At 35.5% G+C, this 21,438-nt stretch overlaps 1 protein-coding gene across 4 annotated transcripts in view; it reads right to left on the reverse strand.

Annotated features, from left to right (window-relative positions):
- The window catches only part of LOC150100307 (uncharacterized), a 495,437-nt gene that overhangs the window by 210,918 nt on the left and 263,081 nt on the right, over nt 1–21,438 (reverse strand). For all 4 annotated transcript variants that reach the window (XM_090402566.1, XM_090402565.1, XM_090402567.1 and 1 more), the window contains exon 12: nt 8,246–8,321. In XM_090402566.1, coding sequence (XP_090258692.1) covers nt 8,246–8,321 — 76 coding nt within the window. The remainder of the gene's footprint in view (nt 1–8,245; nt 8,322–21,438) is intronic.

Genomic DNA, 21,438 nt, shown 5'->3' on the forward strand with positions numbered 1-21,438 from the left:
TTTAGGTCCATATAGAATTTTAGACAAATTTTCTCCTGTGAATTTTAGGATTCAAGATGTCAAAAATCCTAGTAAAATTTTAAGTGTACACTCTGATAGATTAAAAAGGTACTTTTTAGGGAGTAGAAATTTAGTTACATTAGGAGACAATATGAATAAAATATTGAAGGATGAGCGTTGTTTTCTTAGTACTAATTGTGCATCTCATTCACAATCAAATAATGGAAAAGGGAATAGTTTTAAAACTCATAATTCAAATATGCAGCAAAGAGAAAATTTAATTTGGGTAAAACAAAACCTAATGCAGGAAATTTTAGAACTCTTAGGGTACATAATTCAGATAATGTACAATGTAAGAGTGGTGATAATCAAATTTTGTCTAACATGGATGAAAATATAGCAGAATATCATAGGTTAGTTAATATGGAGTTAAATAAACCAGAGGAATGTGAAAATACTTCTAATTTAGTTAATAAGAATAAAGAATCTAAGAAACTTGTAAAATCTCGGAAACCTGTAGAATTTGATTCTGATAGTGATGATTCTGTAGATTTAGGGCATAATTCAAATAGTTTAAATGAAATATTTGAAAAATATAGAATCGAAATATTTAAGTATAGTAAATTAGAAGATGTAAATTCTGAATCATCTCTAGCATCAGATGATTCTGAAACTAATGATTCCGATTGTGTAAATAATGATGAGCAAGAATCACGTTATTTTTTAAATCTAGGAATAAGCATTAAAAGTTTTGTTTAGATATAAGTTAAACATTTATTTAAAATTTTTTTTAAATAAAAAAATTTCAGAGAAAGATGAAACTGATGTAAAAATAATCATAATTAAAATTCTGAATATTTTTACGTATTGTTTATGTTAGTATGTTTATTAGTTTTGTTTTCATAACATGCATTGTCGGCACTTGTGATGTGCTCGTTACGGAAATTGTTTTGTTAAAAGTGATATGTAAAGCAGTTCAAAATTTATGCATTTACTGGATTTGAATAGTTGTGTTACTTTAAACAAATTTATTATGGTTTGAAATATTAAGTTGTGTTTTATGAGAACATTCTCTTGTCGCTAATGGAGACAAAGTGTCAGCCATTATACAGTACATAGTTTCTCGCTTGCCACAGAGCACGCATGCTCGCCGAGAAGTTTGATGAGTGACTGACAGCTGACAAGAAAGCATTCAGTATCTGAGTAACGCCTGTAAACAAGAGAGCGTTCGGAAGGAATTTAGAATACAGGCCGGCAGATATTTAGGTTCGAGAGGAACTTAAGTTTTTATGTGACAGTCAGAGGAAAATTAATAATATATTCTGAAAAAGGAATCGTGGAACTATTAAGTTTTAATGTGGATAAATAAAAGGGAAATATTGCTATAAATCATTTTAAAAGGAATATTGGAGGAAACACTAATTGAAAGATTTATAGTAGATTCCGGAAAAGGAATCATAGAACTGCAAGTTTTTTTTTTTTTTATTGGAAGAGTTAAGACTGTCAATAAGCATTTAGTGAATAAAAGAAAAATTTGCTATTTACGTTCTAAAGGAATGTTCGAGAAAACTCTGATTAGAAAGTTTCATCTGTATTAAGGACGCCAGATCTGACTATTATTTCTACTGAAGAAAAGAGAAAGAATTAAGTCAGGAAGAATTAATGTGTGTTACATAAGCGATGAGAAAGGATCCTGTAAAAATGAAGAATAGAGTCATATATCTATGGAAAAGGGCCTTGACAGAGAAAGAAACTGGCTATGAACATTTTGTGATTGTGCCAACAAAGCGTTTAGTCTAGTCTTAAGTGTAAGTTTATTTAAAAAGGCCTTGGATCCAATTAATTTTGTAGTTAGTTATGTAATATTGTTTGAAGTGTATATATATTGTTTTTGTTTTATTAAATGTGTTTATTTTGTATTTTGGTCTTGAGTCAGTGATTATTTGGATTCTGAAAGAAAGAGTTAAGATCATTGCACCAATTGGAGTGAACCGTTGTGCATGTAAAAAATATATAGGTACACTCGGAAATAAATAAAAAAAAAAGAATTGTTAGAAACAGAGATCTTTCTCTATGGTAGGATTAATATTAAGATATAATATCTATGAATATCATTATAAAAATCCACCTATTATTAACAATAACAGCTTTGATGATTCTGTTATCTATTTCCATATTTAATTTACCATTTTCACAAAAAATCGTGCCTAAGTAGCTGAAATGTTTTACTTGTTCCACAGGTTCTCCGTTCACAACGCAGTTGACATTTTCAACAATTCTACCTATTTTCATTGTCTTTGTCTTTTTAATGCTGATCTTCATACCATATCTATTACAACAGTTATTCAATTTAGTCAGGGAATCTTGCAAACTTGTAGCGGATTTATTTAGAAGTATAACATCGTCCGCATAAAGCAAAGAGCTGACATTAACCTCCAATTATGATATCATGTTTAATACCACTTTCCTTCATAATGTGATCCATATAGATAATGAATAACAGAGGGGATAATGTACAGCCTTATCTCACATCAGATTTAACATTAAACCATCTTCCAGTATTTCCTTCAATTCTAACTGCTGACTTATAACTCAAATAAAGACTAAGTATTACTTGATATAATGCCCCATTGACACCATATAACTGTAGCATATTGAATAGCTTCTCTGCTGGCACCTTGTCATATGCATTTTCCAGATCAACAAAACTTAAATACAGATCTTTGTTATATTCCCGTGCTTTCTCAACTATTTGTCGTAAAGTGAAGATCTAATCCTGACAGCCTCTATTTAGCCTGAATCCAGCTTGTTCTTCACCAAGCTTTTCTTCCACAATTCTTCTCAACTGTTTCTCAAGTATACTTGCATAAATCTTGCTAGGAACACTTAGTAGGGAAATACCTCTGTAATTTTCACATTCAGTTTTATTTCCCTTTTATATATGAGTACTATTAGGGTACTACTCCAATCATAGCGAAGCCCCTCTGTTCAGGCCTTTTGAACTATCTAGTGCAGCCACTGTAAGACTTTTATACCACCATACTTCAGCATTTCTGGTCGAATATCATCTACATTTGCTGTCATTCCACATTTCAAGCCTTCCATGGCTTTTTCTACTTCAAGTATGGATATGTATTCCTGATTGTGTGCCTGATGAATGTTTTTTTACCACTGTGCTATCACTGCTTGTTTCATTTAGCAATTTTTCGAAGTAGTTACTCCATACTTCAAGGATATCTTTTTCTCCCATTTTCATGTCACCTTTATCTCTAACTCCTTTTATAGCACTCTTTCCTCCATTTCTAAGCCTCTTCAACAACCTCCAGAATAATTTGCCACCTTCTTGATATTTATTTTCTATGTTCTTGCCAAAGTCCTCCCATGACTTTTGTTTAGCTAGTTGTACACACTGTTTAGCTTTATTACATTTGTCTCTAAGAGCACAAGCTGACTTATTTGCCAGGAACTTTAGATATGCTTTCTTCTTTTCTTTCACTGCCTCTTTAACTTCCTGTGTCCACCATGGAGTTCTGATTTTTCTATCCATGCAGACAACCTCCCCACATGCCATTCTGGCTGAATCAATCAGGGTTTTCTTCAAGGCTTGCCACTGAATCTCAAATGTTTGGTTCCTGTTTTCAAACTCTTTTGTTTTTTCTTCAATAAGCTTTGTGTATTTTAGTCTACAGTTCACATCTGAGAGCTGCTCAACTTTTATTCCTTTTAAAACTTTCTTGCATGTTATTCTTTTCAATATGAAATTCAGTTTTATCCTGCTAAGACTAAATAGTGATCACTTCCAATTTCAAATCCTCTATACACTCTGGAGTCCTGCACCAGTGAGAAAACGTCACTATCAACAATAACATAGTCAATGAGACCTTTCTTATTCCTTGCCTCTTCTCTCCATGTGAATTTGTGCACATTTTTATGTGGGAACATGGTGTAAGTAATAACCAGTCCATATCCTGAGCAGAAATCAAACAGGTATTTGCCATTATTATTAGCTTTGCTCTTTTCTCCAAATTTTACCAAAATATTTTTGCATGTCTGACAATCATTTCCTACTCTGCTATTTAGATCTCCCAACAAGGACCAACTTTTCCTTTTTCATTGTGTCAGTTGCTTTTTCTAAAGCATCAAAAAATTCGTCCACTTCTACCTTAGTAGAACCTTCTGTGGGACCATAGGGCACAAATAAATCTCATTGTCCAATTCTCCATTCTGATATTTGCCCACATCACTCTACTTGAGACTGCCTGCCATTCACGAAGATTAACCTCGAATTTTGTGTTGAATACTATGGCTACTCCTTCTTTTCCTTGATTGTCATTGCCGGAATATAACATTTTGTATTTATTGCTCAGAAAGATCTCACCACTTTGTCTTTTTTGTTTCAATCACCCCTATTATGTCGATCTGGTACTTATCTAATTCCTCAGCTAGCTCCATTTCTTTGCCATTGAGGCTTCTTATGTTGATAGTACCGATCTTTAACTCTGGTGATGTTGAGTTGGGGGTGTGTTTTCAGATTTGTTCAAGTAGCTGACTTTTTGCTGTTCACCCTGGTTCCCTGGCGAAAACAACGGGGGCCTTGTGTTACCGGCAACGTCCCAGCCAGCATGAAATTTTGTCATGTCGTACCATCATTTTGTATTTTGGTTTAAGCCTATAAGAATAAATTTGGTCGGCTAAATCCCAAATTGCCAGCCCATCCTCGTTCATTCAGTATCCAGGTAGATACCCAACAGGGTGCACCACGAGAAGGTGAGGATTGGACATTAGGTCAGAAACGCTGATCGGTTCTCCACATTCCTTTAAAGGCTATGTGGAGGTCACCTCTCAGTTTAGTGATTTAATAATATTTATATTTTAAAGTTTAATTTGTATGATTTTACCTTAAAAATGAACAAAATTCACTATAATATAACTTGAAACACCTTTGCTGGGGAGAAAATACTGAGGAGCACATCTACCTGTTCTTGAAATTCAAGAATTGAAACTGTACTTCTTATCTGATTTGGCTGCTTCTAAAAACTGTCTGTTTTGTTTCACTCTCACAAAATAGTCCTTGCAAGTATCTGTAACATTTTTTGAAATGATGGTTTCACTTTTTATGAGGTCAGCTGAGTACTTGTTTCTTGAGTCTGTCCATTTTAAGTTCATAAGAGAACTTGTGAACCTTTCTACAAAGGCATTACTACCAGGAATGCTTAAAACAAACCATATGAGCTTATAGAGATTGGGAATATTTTCTTTACCAATATTCTGAATTATCTCCCTCCATTTCATACCTAAGGTCTTGCCTGCTGTGTAGTCCACTTTAGTGGTATTATTTTGTCACAACTCAAGCATAATTCCTCGTATAACTCATCCACACTAATGTTGGATTCTAGATTAAGTGCCTTCACAGTCTCTTTGAGATGCTTGAAAGACAATTCACTTTGGAGGTTTAAGTTCCTCAGCAGACTAAAAAGATTGTTTTCTGTGAAGTCAAATGATTTCTCCAAATGGCTTTCTCATAGAACTTAAATGCCTCTGATGCACTCAAATCTTCCTTTTCTAGGAGTTTAATACATTTTTCAAAAATCGTTGAAGCATTCGAAAAAAAAATAAAAAGTAGAGTTTCTTGCTGGATGGCCTTGTCATCAATATTTTCCTCAGAAAAACAGGACATTCTTCAATGCTTTTAAAGTAGCTCTCAATAGCATCCCAATTAAGTAAAATTCTATCAGCTGCAGGTTTCAAGGAAAGCCATCTAGTACAAACATACCTCAGAACCTCTGGCCATTCTAAATCAATAAACTCAAAATAACTCTGCAACTCTTCTCTCCTTTTGGCAGAACAAGAAAAGTAGTTGTAAACTTTGAGAACAACTGTTTCCATATCTATATTTAGTGCATCACATGCTGGCCTACACATGTTATGTATAATGTGGGCTGAATAATTGGCTTTTATTATTTTGTTATTTGCCTTAGATAATAATTGATACACTGAATGTTTCTTCCCAAAATTAACACTGGCATTGTCTGCGCTGTAGCTTGTGACATTGTCTAGGCTCAAGGATTGTTCTTGAAGCCTACTTTTGATATTTAAAAAAATTGAATCTGAAGTCTCTTCTGGATCCTCATAAAAATCAAGAACTTACATTCAATGCCCTTTTCAGCTGTGAAATATCTTACACATAGAGATCACAGCTTTCTGTTTCTTCTGTTACTTGCATCAGTAGCTACAGAAAAGTAACCTACTTTTTTTTTTAGATCTCTGGTAACTTTGGAGATTGATTCAGGGGCCATTACATTGCAGACAAGCATTTCAGCCTTTGTCCTACCACATTGAACCTTTAAAGCAATTTCAGTCATTAAATATAACAGGACACATTTTATTGGCACAATCCATACATACTTGAATATGATAAATTATGCTTCACTGTGTGATAAACCAAACTTAATTCTGTGGCTGTCTGATTTTCTTTCCGTTTCGGATGACACGAAAAAAATTTCTAATTTCATTCCCTGTTTGCTACTGTTCTCTTTCTTTGTGTGGATATCACCGTTTGAATGTTTTGAACGTCATTTTCTCCACCATGTGCAATACTGAATTGACGGAAGCAAATATTACAGAATGCTTTAAAAGAGTTTGTTCCACATAGCTTCAACCATGGATATTTCCCTTCCCAAAACACTTCTGTACACACATAAATACTTCATTTTATTTGCTTTTCTTCTCTTTTTCACTCTCGCTTGAGGAACTAGACATAGTGAAACTAATGTTGTGCAATAATCCAGTTCACTATCAGTGACTAATGTTGTGTGGAAAGCAATTCTGGAAAAAAAAAAAAAAACAAACAAACAATAGTAGTATCTCACAAAACTTAAAAACACGCTACCTCTCAATCATCAATCATAATAATAACTTACCTCTTCCTCTGAAAAAAATGCCACAACTTCTCCTTCATCCTCCCTACCGGCCGATGTGGATGAAATAGTGAACCAAATTGCACTTCTTATCCATGTTATTCAATGGGTCTTAGAGCTTCGTGGCAGGTTGGGGGGTTAAACAATGAAAATTCACGTCAAACTCGACATAAAAAACAACTAACTCGTAGCGTTTGTTCGTTGAGGTTGAGCAAAGTCATATTGCATATGACTTTCTAGATACATAGACCTTCTAGAGTCCATGTATCTAGACTCTAGAAGAGTATGATAATATATAACATCACTAGCAGTGATTTCACTGCTGCAAACATAACATACAATAATTATGGTGATAAATCACATAAACACATTACGTAGGCCATGAATGTGCTTATTTCATATTACAAGTAAAGATTATAAGTTAATCAAATCACAATGAACATTGCAATCTACAGGAATCTACATCATCTGAGCAGAATTTGACCAATGAGATCCCCAAAAACACAGATATTTTTGCATGGTGCACATTATGGATACAAATTTACAAATGTCGCTAACGCTTGCTAAGAATTTCTTTCGCATATTTTGTAAATCTCTGGGATAATTTGGCATCTCACCATATAAATTTTACCGATAAGGCGTAATTCGGGACACTGAAAATTTTCTTAAAATTCAGGATGTCTCACTTAATTTGGGACAGGTGGCAACCCTACTCAGGAGTTCCAAGTTATTTTCAAATTGCCTATGCAGTGTTTAGAATTTTTTTGACATTATTTATGTGGAACTAGTCAGAAAGTGGGAAAATATGACAGGCAATGTTTTCTCAATACATGATTAAAGTATATGATTCTGTATGTTTCAGCACTCCTTTGGGTTTCCTTTTTATTATTTTCCTTCCTTCTCTCTCTTTTTTGAACAACTGATAACCCAATAACCCACAATAATATGTCATTCTTCTATTTCAGCAAGGCTGATGGAAGAAAGGAATGCTGTGCTAAACACTTGCTGGCCTTTTTCAGATCAATAGAAATGTAAGTTAAGAAAACATCCCCCCCCCCCCCTACACACACCTTGCCATTTGTGCTGTAAGGATAACTCAGGACATAAAACACTAAAATATCAGGAATATAAAATGTCACTCAATTAATTGGTACTATTCTACAAGAGTAATATACATTATTCCAGAAGTAAGTTATGTATAATGGTATCACATAGAAAACACTTGACTGCACTAGGTTTGCTCTTTATATATAAATTTATATTAGCTCTTTTGGATAATTAAAAGAGATTAGCTAATATAAATCCCTAATTATAATCACAAAACATACCTCGTCTAGAATGCGGTCCATCCGATGCTATTGACTGAACTGTTGACTTAACTGTGCCATCATCATCTTCTTGATCCTGTTTTTGTAAAGGATGCATAAATTTATTTTGAGGTAGCTTAACAATGAAGGCATTAATAAAAATCTCATTTAAGAAATGAAATGACTGAGTTAATAGAGATTAATAAGAGTGATGTATAGCTAATAATCTGGGGGATTTATTCAGCATAGATTTGAAGTACAGACTCATAGAAGCACATACTGGAAAGGAGATGGCTAATTAGCTACATGTGACAATCTTTCAGATTTACATGCAGTTCAACTGTCTCAATTATACTGCCCTTTCTTCTCCTGTCTACTAAACTTTGCAAGACCACATGCCTTTAATTTGTTCTCATGCTAAGATTGTCTTATCTTTAAAAGATACCTGTGGCAGAGCTATCATATAATGTGCAAAAATTGTGAGGACAATACAGCAGATTATGGAAATGATGTGGAGAACACTGACATGCAGAAGTAAGAATATTCTGAGTCCATTATACAAGACTTTGATCAGGCTGCATATGGATTACTGTGCACAGATTTGGTTGCCAGGTTTCAAAACAATGAGATGTCGGAGAGGGTCCAGAGACAACTGACTAAGTTGGATCTGGAATATTAGGACAGATTGATAGAATGCAAATTACAGTGCCTAGTAGACAGAAGGAAGAGGGAAGCCATGATCGTGACATATAAGTTGGTAAGGGATAATTACCAGATTAGCATGGATGAGATTTTTCATAGAATATCTGGAGACAGGGGGAGAACAAGGGGCCATCCCTGGAAGCTATATAAGATGGGTGTGCACAGGGGGGGGTAGATTTTTTTGCACGGAGAGTGATGGGTGATTGGAATGCACTGCGTGAAAATGCTGTATGTATTCTTACAATAACACATTTTTATCTTATCAAGCACAAAGTATCATTTTCTCTAAGTTTTCTTTTCATAAGAAGAAATGGTTCTATTCCTTGATATGAACATGTCAAAAATACATCCTGTTTAAGCACCATTCAAGTTACATGGGTTTTCAACTTGCAAAATTTTCAGAAAGAATTATCCACATAAGATGAGATTTGTTTGTTTGTTTTGGGGTTTAATAGTGCAGAGATAACTATAGACATACTGCACCAAAAGTACTTGTAATAAATAAGGATTTCTACATATTTCTAAAAACTATATATAAAAGTCAAAAGAATAACAAAAATCATAAACAAAACATAGAAGTATACTATTTACTAAATATATAAGACAACATAAAAACGGTGTAGAAAAACATATGTAAAAGAAGAGTATAACACAGATGTAAAAGGTATAAAAAAATTAAAATTCATAAAATGTAAATAAATCCAAGGTTTTTAAAAACATTTACAATAACTAAAAAATATATACTTTATATAAAGTGATAAAGATTAATACTCCTTAAAAACCATGTTGACAGTTGATGAAGCTGCTAAAATCTGCAGAGCTCAGTATGAGACTGGCTAACTCGCCTTCAATCGAAAGAGACTAGATAAAGGTTTCTCACATCACTGATGGGAATCGAACCTAGTATAAAAGAGAATAAGATAATGACTGCACTCTTTGGCAAAATGAAGGCAGTCAATTAAAATGTGAGTAATGGATAGTCCAGAGTCACAAAACTCAAACATAGGTACATCACCATCCCTCAGAAGGAAGGAGTGATTGAGATTACAGCGACCTATGCGGAACCAAGCAAGAACAACTTCCTCTGTTTGAACTCTGTGCACACTAGGCTGCCATGATTTAATTTCAGGCTTAATTTGGTAGAGCTTATTATTACTCTCTCTGTTCCAAGATAGCTGATATTGGGATAGGAATTTTTGTCTGATAATCTACCAATAATCTGTATGTGGTGGTGGTTTATCCCTTGAGTCATTTTTTCTAACCCTAGGTGACTTTGTAGGCTTTGCCCACAAAGTGTTCCTGTTGAGATTTTTACAGGGTAGTTCACCATTGCTCCCCCCCCCCCCCATCTAGACTTGGGACAGGATGGCTGGGATGTATTCAGGACTGCAATCCATGTGTGTTCATGGGGCTGGCTTACCAGTTCTGGGGGACAAAAAATCCAAGTTTCCAGGTGAAAAAACCACCTACCTCTGTATGAGATTGGCTAACTCACCTTCCATTGAAAGAGACCAGATAAAGATTTCTCACATCACTGATGGGAATCAAACCCAGGTCTTTCTGCCCAAAGGGCTTTGTCTATACTGACTGACCTATGAAGGTTCAATCTGTATATGATACAGTCAAATAGTGGATGTCTGAGAAACAAGCTGACCTTGCTGCAGTATCTGCAAGCTGTTTCTCCTTAATCCCAACATGGCACAGAATCCATCAAAGTGTAGATTCCATACCTGAAAGAGGTGTTGAATTCGAAAGAGCAATGGATGCTGTTATAGCTCTAGGCTTCTCATTGCCTGAAGAGAACTTTCCAAGTCTGAATATATTATGCATCTTTGACAGTGGTGGAATTTGATGCATTTTAGTGAGAACTGTCACATACATCTCTGCTGTAAAGTTGTTAAACTCTAGTGGGATTTCTGTATATATATAAATAATGATGTCTGAAAAGACGGCAGAAGATCCCAATAGGTCCTCTGAATTTGAGCCATCTTTGTAGATAGGCACAAAATCAGAGTATTCAAAAGCAAAAAAAGTATTCGTTCTATAATCTTCGAAGAGCTACTGGTAGACAACAGTAGGGATGAAAATTTTGGTAGCCTGCTGAAAGAAAAGCTGCATGCTGGCAGGTATATGACTGCTATGGTGGAGGTGAGATTGGTGTCATTGTAGCTATGTTGTCTACTGCTATTTCTAGAAATTGCCGGACAGCTTTTATGTACAAACCAAAGAGTTTTGTGGCAATCTGTTGAGTGTTGAAGAAATTCTTTCACTCTGGCTGAAAGATAGTTGAACACGTAGGCTACTCTGGCAGGGATTTTATTTTAGTTACACATTTAGGAGACAGCTGTAGGCGTCGAAGTAACAAAGGTGGTTCATTTTCCTCAACATACAGACTAGGAATATATGACGTGTGAAATGCTCCAGATGCAACTCTGATGGCTTAATAGTAAATAGAGTCAAGCCATCACAGCATATTCTCCCTGGCAGAATTATAGACTTGGGATCCATAGTCAGGTTTTGATCTTATCTCTGCCCTGTACAAACAATGCAAAGAACATCTGTACACACCCTATATTCTACCTGTGGGTAGAATATAGGGTGTGTAGCATGCTCACTGTAGAATGTTAATCATCCCAAGAATTCGGCTTATTTGATGAAACTGGGATTAGTAATTATCCTATTCAGAGTTGTAGGTGAGGATGAAGACAACATCTGTGGCAAAAGTGCACATAAACTGTCTTCTTCTGCAAAAATTTGAAACCATTTGCAAGAACTCATTTTGAGATATGGTCAATGGCTTGCTACAGCTGTCTTTCTATGACCCTCAGATTACGTGACAGAAGATGATAAAGTCATCCGCATATAGGGCATTGCTTACTGTTGAAGGAAGTTGTTCTGTTATCGAGTCGATCTTGATTGCAAAAAAGCATGATACTTAAAACAGAAACCTGTGGAACTTCCTCTTCTTGGTTATAGGGACAGGAGGGGGGCAGTTCCCACTCAGACTTGGAAGGTTTAGTTAGTTAAGAAGTTTTTGATAAAAAGTAGATGCCCACTTTTTATCAAAAAGTCCCTCTTATTAGTTGGATGATATTTAAGAAAAGCAGCCTTCATTTCTTAGAGGAATAAGAATATGTTGCCAATGTTTCTGCAAAAATCTCTCCAAGCGTGTCAGCAATTACTGTTGGATCAGCAACTGTGCAACCATTGTACTCGAGTGCCAGTGGGTGGTATATTGCCTTTCATTTTTCAGATTTTTTTCTCACATGCTGTTGATGGATCTTGATATAAAAATAAATTGGATCCAGGATTCCTTTTGGCTCTGACGTGTCTTGCTTGGGCCTGAGCTCATTTGAAAGCAATTATGTTTGCTGTTGTGGAGTATCTGCAAAAAATACACCAAGCTTTTTTCTGGGTGCAATCATATTTCACCATTGCTTAGGAAAAATGTGGGAAGTGACTAGATGTTTAGGGAATTTCAGTTGTGACTGCTGCTATAATGCACCCTATTACATGCTTTACTGCATCATTAATAGGAGATGAACTGACTGTTGCAGAATCAAAAACTGCTAATGAGGAAAAGGTGGACCAGTCAGTGTGCTCATTTTTCCAATGTGATATCTGTGATATAGTATATGGTTGCCCACGTAGAAGAGTGAATATCACAGGAAAGTAATCGCTCCCAAATAGGTTGACTAGTGATAAGGCTTATACATTGACTATTCATAGCTGTATTTTTTAAGGAAATTACAATGTGGACTATTATATTAACTAAAATAAACTTAATCGATATTTCCAATATTTTGGTCAAGATAAAATACCATCATCAGGGAATAAAAAACTCCCATCTATACGAGCCTTAGCACAGTCCAAAAATATTATGGTGTATCCATTCCCACATTTAAACTCAATCATAACATTATAAAATGTGAACTGGTTGTTCAAACATGACCTTTCCTAAGTAAACTCATGTAGTTGTTTGCAAAAGAACAGATTCTCTGTCAACCCATTTCTGTATGTGAGCTATTGTCAACTTTTCAAAAATCTTCATCACCACTCCCAAGATACTGAATAGGTCAATAGACACAACAGTCTTTGCACTGCCCTTCTGTAATGGGACGATCATATATTCTTTCCACTCCTATGGAATCTTCCCTGTACTCAGACTCAAATTATATAGCCTGGTTAGAGGTTCATCCAGATAAGCACTTTTCTTATTCAGTTATGACACAGCTCTAGCACCACCTCCTCATTTACCTCAGATTCCTCATACAGCAAAGAGGTAGTATTAAAATCAGACTGATAGCTCTTAGCAAAATGGGCACACATTAGTTGATCTCTTCAGCACATGTCATGAATGCACACCACCTGCATTCAATAGTTATTTCACCTTCCCATGCAATACTAGCTTTTTATAATTTTCTACATTTTATAATTATATTTTTATAATTTTCCTACATTTTATAATTTTCATAGCACATAATCCTTATGCAAACAATATTTCTTCCACTTTATATTTTTTTTAAGAATCTTCTGCTTAATAAGCAAGAGCAGTTGGAGTCTGGTTAAACAACGATGGTGGAGTGAATGTGTGCAGAAAGTGTAAAGAATGTGAGGATTTAAAGAGTGTTTCAGGCATTGTTGAAAGTGAGAATCTAGAAAATAGTGATATGCAAGGTATGAATAGTGATATTTGTGAGGTAGTACCAGATAGCTGTGACAGTGGCACTGAAAGTGAGAATGAAGGTAAACATACCGAACAAATGAATGAATTATCAGAGAATAAAAATGATGAGACTGATGCAATGAGCGAGATCGCTCGGTTATGTGGAGCGATACACAGGGCAAATCGGCAGCTGGAGTGTTGGCAAAAATGTTTACCGAGCGTACCAACTGATAAACGGCAAAAGTATGATAGAAAAAATAAGAGTATGATAATGAGTGCAAACAAAATGAAAGAGCGAGTGTTGTATGGAGATCCCTTAGTAAGAGGTGTGTTAGTTGAGAGTTTAACAAAATCGTACCAACCTGGTGCGAACGTTAAGGATGTAAGTGAGTCAACTAGAATGCAAAAGCAGCGGGTGAAAGAATTGATAGTGGTAGCAGGTACAAATGATTTGAAAGGAGACAAAATGGCTATGAGTGAGAATGTGAAGGAATTGCTTGAGGTAGCAAAAGAGAAGAATGAGAGAGTTAGGATGGTGAGTCTCTTGCCACGGTATGACAGTGAAGAGTATAGAAGGAGGGCCATAATTGCAAATGACAATGCGTGAATTATGCAGGACGAATGGTGTAAAATTTGTGGATGTGTGAAGCGAGTTCGATGGGCGAAAGGATTTATATAAGATGGATGGTTTACATTTGAATGGATTTGGTGTGCGGAGACTTGAAAAGGTGTTGTCGAAAGTAGTGGAAGTTGATGTGCAGAATCAGGGAAACTAGAGTTATTAAGGGGGGAGGGAGTAGATATGCAGACTTTAGGGAGACAGCTGAGCATATGAATGTGTGTAATATGCCCAAACGAGTACGAAAGACTATCAGAATGGGATAGTTAGTATAAGGCATCATAATAGGGATGGGACAAATGAGCTTCTGCAATTCATTTTTCCTAATACTTCTGGCATTAGTATAAATTGCATCAGTCTCATCATTTTTATTCTCTGATAATTCATTCATTTGTTCGGTATGTTTACCTTCATTCTCACTTTCAATGCCACTTTCAAGAAGGAAGAATTTTTGGCCTTGGTTGGCACTTCCAGGCCATAGGTTATTGGTATTAGTGAAACATGGCTGACTATAGATGATATAGCTAGTGGGATTGAATGTGATGGGTATAATGTGTTCAGGAGTGACAGGAAGAATAAAATGGGGGAAGGAGTGTTAATGTTAATAGTTGTTAATAGTTGATGATAGCTGATGAGCTACAGCCAAGGAGAATAGAAGCAGAACTGCAGGATAGAGAAAAGAGCACATATTTGAGGCCATTTGGTGTGAGATTGTAGCTAGCAGAACAAAATATACAATTGGGTGCAAAATATAAAATATACAGATAGTATGCACAAGAAATTAGAAGAAATGAGTGGAAGGAGGGTAATTATTATGGGAAAATTCAACTATGGTAGCATTGATTGGAATGAGGAGAGGACACACGGGAGGAAGGAACTGGATTTTATGTGGTTATTAAGGGATAACTATCTGCGACAGCATGAAATGGAAAATACTAGGGGGTCAGAGAGTGCTTGACCTAGTAATTGCATCTGAGGATTTAGTAACCAATATGACCACATTGCCACCAATTGGTGAGATTGATCTTCAGTGGGAGCCAGGCCCAAGTGGAGATACCAGCCAGAAGTATTAGCAAGGTCATCTCTACCTATAGGAGTTGCCAAATGGTGTGCCACCTGGCTCCCACTGAAGAGACCTCAATAAAGGTCGAAACTAGTCTAGGTAGTGGCCCTTCCCTTAATGCATAACATTAGACATATCCGCAAGGAGGTGTTTTGCATTATATGGGAGATACTGAGATAGGAGTGATAGTAGCTTGCTTCACCTTTGCAAGGAGTTGTCCTGGTGTTGCACCACCTTACCCCAGTCCTGAAGATACTTTCAGGCGCAAACTTTGTTTGCTCACACTTGAATAAAGCATTAAACTAAATTTATTATATTCTAACCAAGTGAAAAATAAACTTTCAACATCTTTCTCTATATCCAAAGTAATTTATTAAAAAGGTGGCACACCATTTGGCAACTCCTATAGGTAGAAGATGACCTTGCTAATACTTCTGGCTGGTATCTACACTTGGGCCTGGCTCCCACTGAAGAGACCTCAATAAAGGTTGAAACTAGTCTGGGTAGGGGACCTTCCCTTAATGCATAACATCAGACATATCCACAAGGAGATGTGATTTGCATTATATGGGAGATACTGAGATAGGAGTGATAATAGCTTGCTCCACCTTTGCAAGGAGTTGCCCTGGTGTTGCACCACCTTACCCCAGTCCTGAAGATACTTTCAGGTGCAAACTCTGTTTGCTCACACTTGGATAAAGGATTAAACTAAATTTATTATATTCTAACCAAGTGAAAAATAAACTTTCAACATAATATGACCACATTGCCACCAATTGGTGAGAGTGATCACAGGGTCTTGACTTGGGAGGTGGCTAAAGGTGTGGAATTTACAATTAAGACAGGGTTCATGTGGAATTATTGGGCTGGTAAGTATGACAAGCTTAGGAGTTTGACTGGTTCAGTGCCATGGCATGTACAACTGCAAGTGCTAGAAGTTGATAGCGCATGGGATGCGATTAATAAGTGTTTGCATGAAGCAATGGCTGACTGTATACCTAGGGTCCGAATAATAAATCAAGTAGGGGTTAAATGGATGAATAACACCATTAAGCTTGAGCTGCAAAAAAAAAAAAAAAAAAAACTATGGAGGGAATTTAAGGAGAAAGGTAACTGGCAGGCACATGAACGGGAAAAAGCACAGGCCAGAAGGGTAACGAGTGTCGTAAGAAAAGAAAAAAATGATTACGAAAGAACATTGGCCATGCAAGCTAAAGAGAATCCTAAACAGTTTTTTCGATATGTTGCAAGTAAAAGAAAAAATGTATATGTCAGAATGATTTTAAAGAATGCTGATGGTAGGGAGGTAACTGAATCAGTTGATATAGTTGAGATACTGAGCGAGCACTTTACAAGAATATATCATCCAGGTGGTGACATTGCAGAAATGAATGAACCAATAAATTATACAGGAATTGTGGTGAATGAAGTGGAGGTGAGTATTCTATTGCAAAACCTCAATGTCAATACATCAATGGGATTGGATGGTATACCAGCTCTTGTCGCACGTGAAGCAGCTAAAGAATTGTCAGTACCCTTGACCATTTTGTTTAATTTGAGTCTCAGGTCTGGGTTAGTCCCGAGGGGGTGGAAAGAGGGGAAAATAGGTTCCACTTCATAAAGGAGGTTCCAAGACTGCTGTTGTAAATTACTGACCGATAAGCATATCAGGAATCGTTGTCAAGGTCTTGGAGAAATTAATTAAGAAAAGAATACAGGATAGGATAGATGAAAATGGGATACTGTATGAGGGACAACATGGTTTTGTGAAGGGTAGATCATGCCTCAGTAACTTGCTCATGTTTTATAACACAGTGATGGTTGAACTGGATAAGGGTAATGGGTTTACAGTGATTCTACTGGAATTTGCCAAGGCCTTTGACAGGATACCACATGGAACTCTAATCAGTAAACTGGAGCAGATGGGGATGGATATAGGGTTAGTGAGATGGATAAGATGGTGGTTGATGGAGAGATACAAGAGAGTGGTTTATTCAAGAGTTGAGTCCAAAAGACGGCTTGACTTTTGGTGAGCTGCAGAGCTCTGTTCTTGGACCACTGCTTTTCAATTTGTTCATCAATGATATAAGAAAAGATCTGAGAGGAAGTGTTCACTTGTTTGCTGATGATGCAAAGTTGGGTAGAGCAATTGTGAGTGCAGAGGATGTCAAAATTTTGTAGGATGATTTTGATAGTTTGGAGGACTGAGCTAAGGAAAATGGATGTCAATTTAATTTGCCAAAGTGTAAGGTTATGCATTTTGGGGTGAAAAGATTAGCAGCAGTATATCACATTGGTGGAACTGTACTCCAGGAGATTGATGAGCCCAGTGATTTGGGAGTGTTGGTGGATAGGGAATTGAAGTTTAGAGGGAACATTGCAAATGTGGCTAAATCAGGTCATCAAATCACTTGGCTTCTGAAAAATACTTTAACAAGCAGAGACAAACAAGTTATTGTTCCTCTGTATCGAGCCTTGATAAGACCCCATCTAGACTACTGTACCCAGATATTGGCACCAGGGTTTCTTCTTGATGGGGAGGAGGTGGAGAGGATCCAGAGACAAGTGACCAAGATGATAGCACGTCTGTGGAATGAACCTTATGAGAACAGGTTGAAGATCTGTGGGTTGCAAGAATTGGTCGATAGGCGGAAAAGGGGTGATATGATTGAGACATTCAAATTACTGAAGGGTTTCTATAAGATTAATCCAGAAGATATTGAGAATAGGACTGGTGGTGGGAGGACTAGGGGCCATACATGGAAGCTGGGCAAGAATGTGGTTAGCAGAGGTGTTAGAGCTAGGTTTTTTACTTGAACAGTAGTGAATGAGTGGAATAAGCTGCCAGAGTCTGTTGTGGGTGCTATGACCGTGAATGAGTTCAAGGCGAAGTATGACAGATACTGTGTGAATTTCGAATAGTTGTTCGTGACATGATGTTAGGGCCTCCCTCGATGTGTCTGTCGACTCCTTGGAGTTGCCCGGAATAATAATAATTTCAAAGTAAAAATTGCTGCACTGATGTATATATACACATCCAATCTAATAAATGTTACACTTAATAGCTTATTTTTTTTTTTTTTTTTTACAAACAAAACAGAATGAAACTGTTCAGAATTGACTTTCTGATATTTACATTATTTTCATCAGAACTATCATGATGACAAGTTCTATTCAGAGAGATGTATGAAGTGTTTTTACTTCTGCAAAAATTGGATCATTATCAAAAGTTACAATGTTCCAGACATACTTACCTATGTATGGATGATGAAATTTAGATATATCACATTTTGTTTTACCTAATTTTATCATTACAAAAAAAAAGTGAAATGACTAATTTTATTTTAAAAAATTTTGATTTAACAATTTGAAGTTATGTGGGCAAAATTTAAAATACAACAATGAGATTTATTTGTGCATACAGTTCCACAGAAAGTTTTTCTAAGGAAAAAATGAAGGAAAAATTTCAAGCCATTAGAGAAGGTAGATAAAAAAGGTGATCCTTGTTTAACAACTAAACAGGAAATGAATTCCTGGCATATAGATATATTTTGGAAAAATTTGGAGAAAAGGTAAAGCTAATAACAATAAGTGTCTGCTGGATTTCTGTTCAGGACACAGATCAGTTATCTCAGTTATCACTAACACCATGTTTCAACTTAAAGATGTGCACAAATCCAAATGAAGAGAAGACAAAAAGTCTCACTGATTTACATGGGATTTGAAACAGGAAATGATCCCTATATAGTTCTCAGCAGGATAAAAAGGAATATTGTACTGAAAAGAAAAATATGTAAGAATGTTTTAAAAATAGTTAAAGTTGAGCAGCTTTTACAAGTGACTCAGAGACTCAAATGCACAAATATTATTCAAGAAAATCAGCAGCAAACTGAGAAGAAAACGTTGTTGATTCAGTTCAGGAGACATGTGGTGAAGTTGTCCAGAAGAATAGAAAATCTATGATGATGCAAGAAGTTAAAGAGGCAATCTTTAAGAAGAAAAAAAAAAGCATATCAAAAGTTGCAAGTAAGTTGGCAAAATATTCTGAAGGCCATAGAAAAATTTGGAAACAAAGATAAATGGAATCAGAGATGACATCAAAATTGAAACTAAAGATATTCTGGATCCTTTCCTTTAGTGTTACACGGTAATCAGCACATTCATTTTACATAAATTATGCACTCTACAACTGTGTTATAAATAATTATTTTAATTTCCGGACATTTCGACTTTCGTATTAAGGTCATCATCTGGAGTATACACATATATAAAGAGAGACAAGCTAGATTACATTTCACACAGTATGTTGAAAACTCAATGATTTGATCAGTGATTATTCTACTGGCCTGACCTCTAGTGAAAATGAAATAAAATTACAATAAATAAATGAAATAAAATAAATTAACTACATCAAAGCTATATTCTATTTAAGACAACATCAGAGAAACACTCTCTCTGTGTATGTGTGTGTGTGCGTGCATCAGATGATGACCTTAATATGAAGGGTGAAACGTCAGGAAATTAAAATAATTATTTATAACATGGTTGTAGAGTCCATTATTTGTGTAAAATGAATTCTGGATATCTGGAGTAATTACTTTGAAAAACAATGCAAGCAAGAGTGTGTGTTTACACACACACACATAATATATACATACATACCAATACTTCAGGTAGAAAAAACTTATCAAAAGTCAAAAATATAGGAAGGAAGCTGAAGTAGATGATATTCAACCAGAAATGCTCAAATATTGACATAAAAATTTTATAGTGGCTACACTGTATAATTCAAGTGATTGAGGTGGATATTTCAGTTTCTAACTATATTAAGATTTATGTAAACATACTTGAAAAGAAGTTAAGATCAAAAATAGAAGAAAAATCTGGGTTCAGGCCAAAAGAGGGTGTCAAAATCAGATTTTCCCTTTATGACAAACAGTTGAAAAATCATGGGAATAAAGATCCTTCTTAGAAGGATCTGTATTTAAGTTTTGTAGAAATGGAAAAGCATATGAGAAAGTTCTAAATGAGTAGTCAAAATTGAAGTACAGGAAAATGGTTCGGTGTAAAATCAGATGTAAGGGTACATCCCATCTCTCCTCATCATCACCTATATGGTCATATTATGAAAGAAAGAGGCATTAAATCTGACATCAGAATTAGAGATGTCAAACTTAGCTCTGCTTTATGCAGATTATGATGTACTCCTAAAAACATCAATGCAAGTTTCTAGGATTCTAAACTGAACAGCAGCTGTAACAAATTTGGCATGAAATTAATAATAAAAAGACAAAGTAAGAAAACTGGTAGGAATAACTACAACTGCATTCTCAACAGAAAATATGAAATATTTCAGGTTTTGGCATTTTAGTGAAGATGACAAATCATATAAGCAAAACAATAAACCTGCAGACAATAAACCTGTACACAAGACTGGGTTCAAATCAATTTTATGGATCTGAGAGTTCATTTAGAAAGAAAACAGTGAGAACACCATAGTTATGAAGATATGAACTAGGGAGGGAAATAGATGGTATAATGGAATTGTATTAAAAATGAATATATTAGGGAGGAAGTAAACATTCTTAACAGAGTAATCTAAAATGGTATGATCACTTAAACAGAAAAGGAGAGAAAAAAGTTAGGAAAACAGGTGTTTAATACCAAGATAGCAAGAAAAACACCCAACTATGATCTCATCAAATTGATGGAGTAAGAAGTGCCATACAAGAAATATAAGATCTGACAATATGGGACTGCTGACAAGTGACAGAACAATTTGGAGGGAATCTTTTGACACAGCATTAGTAATAATGTACACTTAATCATGTAGCACTGTCACAGTATTCCTTTGAGGATACCTATCAGGAAATGAAAGATGATGCTGAAATTTTGATTTATATCAAACACCAAATTTAATTAAATTCCATTCAGTCATTGCAGTATTATGAATATCAATTTAAATCCTTTCCTTAATTGTTACATGGTGGTAAAATTATGGCAAAATTATCTATATAACTGCCATACCAGAATAATACCTTTAATTTCAAATAAACCAAATTAATGACTTGAATTTCAAACTGACATTAGGTCATCATCATCTCCATTACATTGCACACAAAGTATACCAAAGTATTAGTAATTTAGTCAGCTGTTAACCATAT

Source organism: Typopeltis vanoorti, chromosome 13 (assembly GCF_054136105.1).
Source record: "Typopeltis vanoorti isolate ZY-2024b chromosome 13, IOZ_Tvanoo_1.0, whole genome shotgun sequence".
NCBI classification, from domain to species: Eukaryota; Metazoa; Arthropoda; class Arachnida; order Uropygi; family Thelyphonidae; genus Typopeltis; species Typopeltis vanoorti.